General features: G+C 38.4%; 2 protein-coding genes across 2 annotated transcripts; one reads left to right on the top strand and one right to left on the bottom strand.

Moving 5' to 3' along the window:
- Positions 1-457: 457 nt before the first annotated feature.
- On the bottom strand, positions 458-2,147 carry LOC103415297 (protein SPIRAL1-like 3). The gene is made up of 3 exons (XM_008353642.4): positions 2,049-2,147; positions 1,024-1,315; positions 458-802 (listed from the first exon to the last, which is right to left on the bottom strand). The coding sequence occupies exons 2-3, from the start codon at positions 1,288-1,290 to the stop codon at positions 704-706; spliced, it is 366 nt and encodes a 121-aa protein (XP_008351864.1). The 5' UTR covers positions 1,291-1,315; positions 2,049-2,147; the 3' UTR covers positions 458-703.
- A 707-nt stretch (positions 2,148-2,854) lies between these two features.
- Positions 2,855-9,857, top strand: LOC103431203 (uncharacterized). Its single transcript, XM_029092933.2, has 7 exons — positions 2,855-3,143; positions 4,670-7,884; positions 7,976-8,057; positions 8,145-8,211; positions 8,392-8,577; positions 8,667-8,727; positions 9,268-9,857. The coding sequence occupies exons 2-7, from the start codon at positions 4,758-4,760 to the stop codon at positions 9,435-9,437; spliced, it is 3,693 nt and encodes a 1,230-aa protein (XP_028948766.1). The 5' UTR covers positions 2,855-3,143; positions 4,670-4,757; the 3' UTR covers positions 9,438-9,857.
- Positions 9,858-11,288: the final 1,431 nt, after the last annotated feature.

Below are 11,288 nucleotides of genomic sequence, written 5' to 3'. Positions count from 1 at the left end.
AGCCAATTGTAATGGATTAAAGTTGAGGGACCATTGGTAATGGATTTTAATGAGTTGAGAGACCAATGGTAATAGATTTTTAATTGATGGATCATTGCTACAATTTACCCTTTTTTATAAGATCATACGTTTTCTTGAACGAATTTCTAGAGGGAGATTCGAATTTGAGTAAAAAATGGGAGAGCACATTGCCTCGATCAACTGACTTAACTCATGTTGATTTGTCGGTTAATTGATTTTGCCTTGACCAACTAGCCTAACTCATGTTGATTTGTCAGTTAATTGATTTCATCCTATACGGAAGTGTTGGGAGAAAAAAAGGTTCGTTCCTAGGTATTTTTCAGGAACACTACGAAATTCGAGCACCAAAAAGGGGTTTCAATAACATCAAAGTGATTTTTTAAGCGACTTTATGGAGAAACACTTCTCGTGTGCTTCTTTCCTTCCGAACAGGATCTAACAAACTTGTACAAATTTCGATTAAAACGAAAACCTTGTAGAACATGCAGTGCAATTTGTGAACGATTATATCATCGGCCAATTTAACTCGAAAGTTTCAGCAGCATAAAAGCTTAAACCCAACAAATCCCCGTCACAGGAAGTGCTAGAATGTTAAGAGATGAGAAATCATCTACAGAGGGTCCAAGTTACAAAGGTGCCCGAGGACCAAACTGACGATTCCAACTTCAGCGGCGTGAGGCTTTCACTTGCCACCGCCACCGCCACCGCCACCGCCTCCAAACAGGTAGTCTAGGGATGATCCACCACCGGGAGCTGAGTGCACTTTCGTTGATGGTCGATCCTGTCAACCAAATTTTCAAAGCCATAAACAGTGAATACCAAACATGAAAGGGTGATGAAAGTTGTTAGCGAAAGACAAAGAACATTCAAATTTCCAGTAAGAACATCAGAAAATATGCAAATCTGCGAATCACAGATTTGCGAACAATCTCTTCACGAGAGAAACAGAAATGCAGGTGAAATTTCTACCGAACAAAACAAGACTATGAACAAAGATCATACTGTGATGAAGTTGCCGCAGTTCTGGCCATCAGCTCGGAAATAGTTGTTTGAAGTGTTCCCAGGTACGCCAGCGGGAATCTCCTTATTGACTTCTGCAGGTGGTGCGGGAGCAGTAGCCCTCTGAGCAGGTGGTTCGGCAGTTGGAACCGGCGCCTGGTTCTGAGGAGCTGCACCCCTTTTCGCCACGGGATTCTGAGTTTCTTCTCCACCTCCAAACAGATAGCCCAAAGAGCTTTCTCCCCCTCCGCTGCTGACTCCACGACCCATGTTCCTCTCCTCGAATGAATGGATACTGCACATAGTTTTCCAACCAATTAAATAACAATCAATGAAACCAACACAAAGCAATACCAACCAAAATGTATTCAGGATTGCATGAATCAGAAAGAAAGCAAGAAAATGCCACCACATGGCGTTCTAAGATTCATACAGTCGACTCTACTTAGTGGGATACGGCTTTGTTGTTGTTTATCTCCGATACATTTTGTGCTATTACGCCACAATTCATGCCTCCGGATCTCGAAATTCATATTTTTCATTAATTCATAACATCAAATGATCAAAACCCAACCTTGCCAATAATGCAACTCCGGATCTCATATCAAATTACTAAAGGACCATGAAATTCAATTCCTCGGCCATAACTCAAACTCCGAGTACGAAATCTGACCCGAAAACAGTAATGAAAGATGGATTCAAGCTATTGCAAATTTGCAATTAATCAGCTTAATTAAACAAATTTACACATCTGCAATCCGAAAATTTCTAGCTAATCCATGAGAATCAAAATTAAGCAAAGAAAATGCACAATGTTCACAAGATCATAACAAACTAATAAAAGCAATCACCAACAACAACAACAAGAAGCGATTCCACAGTAAAATCACGACTGTAAATTCCGATACAGATCCATCAAATGTAGAGTAAATTATTCAGTTTAGCTAATTTCAGAAGATTTCTATACATAATTTTCCCGTATTTTCTCGGGAAACAAACAGCAGATAGAGATAGCGAGCGAGAGTTACCCGTGAGAGCGCTGCGTTGTGTTGTTTGGACTTCAGATCTGAGTCGCGAGAGCACTGAGTAGTAAAGCAAAGCCAGCGGCAACTTTCTGAATTTATACTGAAATTCAAATCGCATGCGCTGGGGCCCACTATCAGAAGATATTTTCAATATTCGATGTGTTTTTTTTAGTAAATTGTAGCAACGGTCCTTAAACTTTAATCAAATTAGAGTAATAACCTCTTAATTAAAAATCTATTACCATTGGTCTCTCAACTCGTCAAAATGTATAGCTATGGTCATTTTCATCAATTTCGTCAGAATTTTGTCAAAATGAATTATGTTAGAAAGATCATTGCTAGTTAGGTTAGAATTAAGAGACCACATTGCTCCAATTTGGTTAAAGTTGATGGACTATTTATCCAGTTAGATTAAAGTTGAGGGACCAATGATAATGAATTTTTAGTTGAGGGATCATAAATGCACGTTTTGATGAGTTGAATGATCAATAGTAATGAATTCAGTTAAATTTAAGAGACCATTGCTACAATTTATCATTTTTTTTTATCATATTTTTTACTTTTAATTTTCTTTTTGGAATATTTTACTTTAATTTAAACTACTTAAGGGCGGAACTTTCAACATTTGGGCCTTTTCACCAAAACAAAAATCACCATTTGGGCCAAATGAGACCTCATCAGCCCATTAACAGAAAACTAGGCCCAAAACAACAATAAAGAGTCCAGCACAGAGAAACCCTAATCCGAATACGCAGAGGCGGCGGATGAAAACGCAAAAGTAAACACCTTGTAAAATGACGAAATAGCCCACCTAGGTTAACAACAGGAAGACGCGCATCGAAGCGGAAGCGAAAAGCGGTTAAAAATTCCAATTGCCAATTTTGCACTACCACCACAGCACCCAAAGCGACGCTTCGACCTTTCGACTCGCCGCCGCTTCGACTCGCCGCCGCTTCGACTCCCTCCGCCTCCCACTCATTCATTTTCCTCTCTTCTTCTGCTTCTTCTCTTCTCCGCCAATTCCGTTGCTCCTCCGCGGTTTCTCTTATTTCCGCCGTCAGAGATCTGCTTGGTGCTGACATTGCCGATTGAACAGAGGTCGGTTCTCCGTTAACTATTATTTTCTTTGTAGTTTGAAACGTCTGATAAAAAATTAGTTAATTAACGAATTAATTGCGTTTTTGATTTACTAATCTCTATCCTGTTTGCTTCGGCTCATATTATTATTATTATTATTATTATTTATAATTGTTGTTGATTAGCTTCTGAATGGTGATTGTGTTATTGCTTTGAAATTAATTTTGAGCTGTTAATTTGATTGCTTGATTGTTTGTGAATGCATTTCAATGGGTGTTCAGTTCTTTGTATATCAGGTGACTGTGTGTAATTTTCGGGTTTTCAATATGGATATACTTAATCCCAATGTTTACATGAAGAAAAAAATGACTTAATCCCATTGTTATATGAAGAAAATTACTTAATCCCATCTCAGTCCTGTGTATATCTGCTGATTGAGTGCAAATTTTCGATAGGATCGATTTCTTCATTAGAATAAGGAAAGTACATAACCATTTCATTAATATGATGCAAATGGATTAATCCCATTGTTGTACGAAGAAAATTATTAATCCCATCTCAGTCCTGTGTGTATCAGCTGATTGAGTGCAATTTTCGAATTTTCAATGTTACAAAGTTTCAAATTCTTTATTAGAATAAGAAAATTACTTAATCCCTTTGGTAATACGAAGCAGACTACTCAATCCCATTTTCATATGAAGCAAATTACTTAGTCCTATTGTTATATGACTGCTGAAAAATTAAGTCCGTTGGTTATAGCGGAGGTCGATCATCAGCTAGAAGTTTCCCATCAGCTTCATGGATCCTTTGGTTCAGTTTATTACTATTATCATTGGTTATCTTGTTAATTTGAATTTTGATTTTAAGTGAATATGCGTATAACAATGAAGCATCAACACGTATATAAAATGGGTGTAGCGGAGATGAGAATGCTTCCTTGGATGTATGGGCACACGAGAAAGGATAAGATTAGGAATGAGGTTATCCAAGGTAAAGTAGGAGTAGTCGAAATTGAAAGAAAGATGAGAGAAAATTGGTTACGGTGGTTTGAACATGTGAAACGAAGGCGTACTGACGCTCGGTTGGAAGATGCGATTACGGGATAGAGGTTCAGGGCTGAAGGGGTAGAGGAAGACCTAGGAAGACTTTGGAAGAGACTCTAAGAAAAGACTTAGAGTACTTGGATCTAACAGAAGACGTGATACAGAATCAAGCGCAATGGCGTTCTAGGATTCATATTGCCGACCCCACTTAGTGGGAAAAGGCTTTGTTGTTGTTGTTGATGCGTATAACAACCTACAGATCCGGCTATTGTGCTTATGTGAATATACACCCTGGACTGATTCTTTTACTACTTTATTATGATTTTTTAATTGCATTTGGTATGAAATTTGTAATTTTGAAATCCAAGCATGTGTTTAATGATATTGGCTTCTGGGTGTTCTATCTCTATTTGAATGAATTAGCGTGTTTTTCTTTATTACTTGTGGAAAATGCAGAAAAGTCTTACGAATCTGTTTTTTCGTTTATGTTGACCATTCTTTCAGGTGTTAGAAAAATTATGGAGAAGACAATTTGAGTTGACAATGCTTGAATTCAAGGAGAAGATTTCCCAGTGATTATCTACTGATCAATATGGAAACTGCAGTTTGTAATGAAAAACCAAATTCACAGTCAGAAAAGGAGTACTCAGAGAAGCTCAATGAGTCCATGAACAATGCTTTGTTGGAGGAGCCTTCAGTAAATATTAGTGCAAATTTGCCTCTAACTGAAACCCTGCCTGCTGTATTGCCGAAGAGACAGCGGAAGAGAGCTAGGAGCAGTGGTGCTAAAGTTATTAATAATTTCGATCCAGTGCAAAGCTTGGACATTCTGGTAAACCCAGTGGAATCCCAGAATAATGTGCAGAGAAGTCATGCCCCAAATCTTGATGATTCAGATCTATGCTGTTTGAAGGGTACACTTTCAGTTGGGAATGTTACTCCTGAAAAAAAAAATTGTGTGCAGTATTTGGCTAGGGATGAACATCATAATGCTTCACTTGGGACTGATACACTGATGGATGAGCCTTCAATGAGTATCATTTCTGATTTGGTACCAGCTGAGTTACCTCCTCAGGGAGGCTTGACTAATAGGAAGAGAAAGAAGAAGGATACAATAGGTGTTGCCCTAGAATCTAAAAATTCATGCCCGGAGTCTTCTGCTGTAATTTGCACGGCAATTTCAGAAAAGCAAGAACAGCAAGAAGATTTGTTTCACGAGCGAAAAAAGAAGAGAAAGAAGCAGGATAAAAGGCATAAAATCCGTGAGAGTGATGATAAAAATTGTGATATTTCTGTTGGTACATCTTTAGCTGAAACTATTATGCCAACGGTAGATCATTCTGTAGAGCCTTCTGTCGTAGACTTCCCTGAACAAGTGGAACAGGTGGCAATGGCACAACCACCTATGGAGGGAGTTGGCACAAATGAAAACTCAAAAATTGCTGAACCTATTAAAGATTTGAGCTCCTCAAGAAAAAAGAAGAAAAAGACTCAGAAGAAGTCTAAAACCCAAGAGAGTAATGATGAAGGTTGTGGGAATGACAGAAGTTGTGAGCTGTCAGTTGGTATTTCAATAGTGGAAAATATTATGCCAGGAAGAGATCCACCTCAACAACCTCCAGTCTCAGAATCCTCGGAACAAAAGCTAGAATTGCCACAGCCACTTACGGAAAGAATGAACACGAAAATTAATTCAGAAAGTTCTGAACCTATTCAAGATTTGAGTTCCTCAAGAAAAAAGAAGAAAAAGACTCAGAAGAAGTCTGAAACCCGGGAGAGTAATGATGAAAGTTGTGGTAATGACAAAAGTTGTGAGCTTTCAGTTGGTATTTCTTTAGTGGAAAATATTATGCCAGGAAGAGATCTGCCTCAACAACCTCCAGTCTCTGAATCCTCAAAACAAAAGCTAGAATTGCCACAGCCACTTATGGAAGGAATGAGCACGAAAATTAATTCAGAAAGTTCTGAACCTATTGAAGATTTGAGTTCCTCAAGAAAAAAGAAGAAAAGGACTCGGAAGAAGTCTGAAACCCGGGAGAGTAATGACGAAAGTTGTGGTAATGACAAAAGTTGTGAGCTTTCAGTTGGTGTTTCTTTAGTGGAAAATATTATGCCAAGAGTACATCCACCTCAACAACCTCCAGTCTCAGAATCCTCGAAACAAAAGCTAGAATTGCCACAGCCCCTTATGGAAGGAATTAGCGCAAAGATTAATTCAGAAAGTTCTGAACCTATTGAAGATTTGAGTTCCTCAAGAAAAAAGAAGAAAAAGAATCAGAAGAAGAATTCTGAAACCAGGGAGGGTAATGACAAAGGTTGTGAGCTTTCTGTTGGTATTTCCTTAGTGGAAAGTATTATGCCAGGAGTAGATCCATCTCAACAGCCTCCAGTCTCAGAATCCTCAGAGCAAAAGCTAGAATTGCTACAACCCATTATGGAAGGAATTAATGCAAAAATCAATTCGGAAAGTTCTGACCCTGTTGAAGATTTGAGTTCCTCAAGAAAAAAGAAGAAAAAGACACAGAAGAAAAAGTCAGAAACCCGGGAGAGTAATGATGAAAGTTGTGAGAATGACAAAAGAGGTGAGTTTTCAGTTGGTAGCTCCTTAGTGGAAAATATTGTGCCAGGAGTAGATCTGTCTCAAAAGCCTCCAGTCTCAGAATCCTCAGAACAAAAGCTAGAATTGCCACAATCACTTATCGATGGGATTAGCACGAAAATTAATTCAGAAAGTTCTGAACCTATTGAAGATTTGAGTTCCTCAAGAAAAAAGAAGAAAAAGTTTAAAACCCGGGAGAGTAATGACAAAAGTTGTGAGCTTTCAGTTGGTATTCCTTTTGAGGAAAATTTTATGCCAGGAATAGATCCCTCTCAGCAGCCTCCAGACTCGGAATTCTCAGAGGAAAAACTAGATTTGCCACAACCACTTGTGGAGGGAAATAGCGCGGCAGCAAGTTCAGAAGGTCCCAAGTCGCTTACTGTGGACTTGAGTTGCTCACAAGAACAGAAGAAGAAGAAGCGAAAGAGAAGGCATAAGACCAATGAGTGTATTGATGAAAGATATGATCTTTCTGTTGGTACTGCTTTAGGAGGAAATACTTTTCCAGGAGTAGATCTTACTGTACAGCCTCCAGTTGCAATGTTCTCAAAACAAGATCTAGAAGTGGAAAAACCTCTTGTTGAGGGAATTAGACAAAGAATCAATTCTGAGAATATCGAACTCATTGAAGTTTTGAGTTGCTCACAAGGGAGAAAGGATCGGAAGAAAAGGCTTAAAATGCGTAAGAGTAATGATACAAGTTCTGATCCTTCTGTTGGTACTTTAGTGGAGAAGATTATTCCAGGAGTGGATCCATCTCCACAGCCTCCGGTAGCAGTAGTATCAGACCTAGACGTGGTACAATTACTTTTGGAGGAAAGTACTTTAAAGGAGAAAAATGAGGACAAGGATCAGAACAAGAGATCTAATGCCTTAGGGAATAACAACACCAACCACCAAGTTTGCGCTGGCTTTCCTGGCCAAGTTGATTTGGGTGCTGTGGCGAAGGAAGGCAGTCGTTCCCAGATACCAAATTGGGCTGTTGAAAGACCTCTTGTTAGCGTTTCTAAGAAAAAGCTTCTCATTCTTGATGTAAACGGGCTTCTTGCAGATATTGTTCAACTGGTTCCCCAGCAGATTAAACTGTATAAACCAGACACAATGATATCGAGGAAATCAGGTGATAATTTACATTTAAATGTATATGGAGAGTTATATACTTTTCTAGCCTTAATGAAATCTAATCCCCACATGTTTTTTTTTTTTTGCAGTTTTTAAGAGGCCATTTTATGATTCTTTTCTACTGTTCTGCTTTGACTATTTTAACGTGGCTATTTGGTCTTCAAGAAACAAGTAAACTTCATTCCAGGACTGATACACCTGTTCCTTCTCTCATTTCCGGTTTTGTTGGGTTATGATATTTTACACTCGCTTTTTCAGGAAGAACGTGGATGAGGTGGTGGATTATCTTTTGGGAATTTCCAAAAAGAAATTGTTTTTTTGCTGGGTAAGGACTTCTTCGGTATAGTTTGTAAGACAATCCCCTGTAATCAAACTTATCCAGTAAAGTAATTTAGTGTTACTTTTGCAATTTGTAGAACTTGTATTTTGGGTGAATCAATTCATAATTGCATTGCATTGATTTCAATTCTATTACATTATTCTTACAACGATTGGTGTTATGCAGAATCAATCCCACTGTACTAAAACGAAGTTCAAAACTCTTGACAACGAGAAAAAACCCCTTGTTTTGAAAGAACTTAGAAAGTTATGGGAGAAGCATGATCCTGATCTTCCATTGGCGAGGGGAGAGTACAACGAGACAAACACATTATTAGTGGATGATTCTCCATACAAAGCTTTATGCAATCCAGTTAATTGATCAACTCTTTCCTCTTTATTTCTTGGTTTAAGTACAAAAGTTACAGCCTGAAACTAATACTTTTGTTTTTTATTGCTTAGGAGAACACAGCAATATTTCCCTTCCCATATCATTTCAAGAATCGAATGGATAGATCGCTAGGTGAGATACCGTTCAAGTTTTTGTGTATTTGGAAATGTAAGGAGATCAAGGGTTGCATGTATATCACACATTCTAGCCTCATTCACGTTTGCATTGCACATGGTCGATCTCAGCTAAAAGAATTACGTTGGTTAAAATTTGATCCACGTGTGGACCTAGTTTTGCCGTTATGTCTTGCAAGTATTATGCACGTTTGTGCGGCTTCAAAGCTTTATGTCTGTAGGTTCCTCCAGGTTTTTGAATTTATGATTTTCAGTTTATCTATTCTCAACCTCAATGTTTTTGTTTACTTCTCTAAGTAGTACTCAATTACTTTTACTTCCAAGTATTTCCAATGTTACTGGTGTGAAATTTTAGCTTCCAGGTGTTTTATTACAATTACTTGTCTTTTGCAGTGTCATCCCCTATCGTTCGTTCTATTTTTTCGGATGGCATTTGAGTCATAATATCATTTTATTTTCTGTTTTTGTTTTCTACTATCAAATACTTTTTACATAATGATTTGGTGTAATATGCAACTATACACTTGGTTCATCACAGGGGTTGGAGGCAATATTCGTCGTTATCTGGAAGGATTAGTTTACGCTCCAAATGTTCAAGAATATGTGAAGCACCATCGATTTGGTCAAGGCCCCATAACAGCAAATGCTAAATCATGGGAATTTTATAGTCAAGTTTTAGAGGATCAAGCGCGGTCACCCAAAAATTGATACCATTACTTGTATTGGCCGGCAGAGTTGCAGTTGGCTAAAGTTACTCAGGAAACGGGTTCCTGAGTTGATTCTAAACACCTCTATGGCAACGAATAATTGTGTAAGTTGCATTGGCAACCCACATAAACCTTGTGCTTCCGGTCAAGATGAAATTGTTCGGCAGCTTCTTCTTCAGAAGCCTTTCTTGTGCGCTTGGATCCTTCGATGTTTTTCACTTCCTAGCGGTCCAGCTCTCAGTTAACATGTAAGAGTACATTCGTTGTTTTGTTTCGGTTTTTTGTTTACCAAGCATACAGAGCTAGAAGGATAGAGCGTTTTTTTTACTTAGGTAAGAAATGCAATATCTTCAAAGAGTTTGCTACTGAATTTTGTTGGCTTAATTATATTCGGTTTTTTATATAAGCGACATTCTTATTATCTTCGGTTTTTTGGTTATATGGTTCATGTGACGTACCAGACTACAAGAGTTTTTGTTTATAGTCTTCACTCCGCATGTAACTCATGTGGTTTAGAACATTTACCTCTAAACCGTTATGGCGAGTTTGAATCTCCTCCTCGAGTATGGTTTTCTTGTACTATGCAAACAGGATGATGAATGAGTGCTTAATCGTCATCTTTGTGCGAATTTTGTTGACAATGACGGTGAGAAAGTTGGTGTTAGTGAACTCGCCAACCATGGCAGCACCAATTGACCCTGCCGGATCCATGCTTCGTAGAGAGGATCGACGTCATCGGGCAACCTTCCCTCAGCATCGGAAATAAAGTCCGGAGGACAGACTGCGGTTCCATCCGCGAACGAGGGAAGACCACGGCTTCTGAGAAGAGGGAAGTATTTACAATGTTATTGATGTGAAATTATAGATTGTGACTTGAATCCTTGATGTTTGTAACTTCCTTACGGCGCAACTTTCAGTTATGTGTGGTTTTCGTTAAAGTGAACACTAACGGGAGCTTTTCGTTAAAGTTCCCTTTGTTGTTTTGTTACGTTTCAGTATTTGTTTACCAAGTGTACAGAGATCTAAGAGTAGAGCGTATATTCCGGTAAGGTAGCGAAGGGTTTAGAGTTTAGGGTTTAGATGACCCCATGTGTGTTTCATCACCCTGCTTGTAACTCACACGATTAAGATAATCTCTACCTCGTCATTAGAAGTCTTGAGTTTGAATCCCCTCTTTGTCGAAGATGATTATCACGTAAACAAGACGATGACTGAGTGTGTAATCGCCGTCATTAAATGCCCATACAGATGACAGCTAAAGAACAGTGGACCCGAAATAATTTTTCTTCACCATCCTCTTCACTGTCACCATCGTCTTCAACTTCATGCAGATAGTTGGCGTTGACAGTTGATTGAAACTGGTTACCCAACCACTACGTTTTTGCAAGATCTTATGCTTTGAGTTTGGAGGTAAAATCACATCTCGTTGGCTTTGCCCTTGCTTATATAAATCATATATCTCAGCTAAGGGATAACATACCAACCAAATCAGATTCCATGCGCCTGCCCTGTATATTTCAGCTAGCAGATATGGTGAACCCTAAGCTTGTTCATCTCTTGGGTCCACCAAAACTTAATCTAGTTGGGCCAACTTTTTTTAGAGACGTTTTACTTTGTGGCAAAACTACTGAACAGGTGATTCATTTTTTAAATACACGGCATAATTATATTTGTTGTGTGACGCAACTTAAAATTTTATTCGAATTTCAAGAGACAATTTCATCACGAAGAGCTCGTTAAGTCTAATTAATTATCATTGATTAATAAACATTATCTATAATGCAGTGCAATTCTTGAAGGCTATTTAGAAAACCCAACTCATGATTAATGTGAGGTTAGGGTTTTATTTTTA

This window comes from Malus domestica, chromosome 14 (assembly GCF_042453785.1).
Source record: "Malus domestica chromosome 14, GDT2T_hap1".
Classification (NCBI taxonomy): domain Eukaryota; kingdom Viridiplantae; phylum Streptophyta; class Magnoliopsida; order Rosales; family Rosaceae; genus Malus; species Malus domestica.
The sequence above is the reverse complement of the archived record's forward strand: the minus strand, read 5'-3'. Positions and strand labels throughout refer to the sequence as shown.

Excerpts from the sequence above, each read along its gene's own strand:
- LOC103431203 (XM_029092933.2), top strand. The coding sequence starts at position 4,758 with ATGGAAACTGCAGTTTGTAATGAAAAACCAAATTCACAGTCAGAAAAG. Across the intron at positions 8,212-8,391 it reads AGAAATTGTTTTTTTGCTGG|AATCAATCCCACTGTACTAA; the intron begins GTAAGGACTTCT and ends GGTGTTATGCAG. Across the intron at positions 8,578-8,666 it reads ACAAAGCTTTATGCAATCCA|GAGAACACAGCAATATTTCC; the intron begins GTTAATTGATCA and ends TTTATTGCTTAG.
- LOC103415297 (XM_008353642.4), bottom strand. The coding sequence starts at position 1,290 with ATGGGTCGTGGAGTCAGCAGCGGAGGGGGAGAAAGCTCTTTGGGCTAT. Across the intron at positions 803-1,023 it reads ACTGCGGCAACTTCATCACA|GATCGACCATCAACGAAAGT; the intron begins GTATGATCTTTG and ends TTTGGTTGACAG.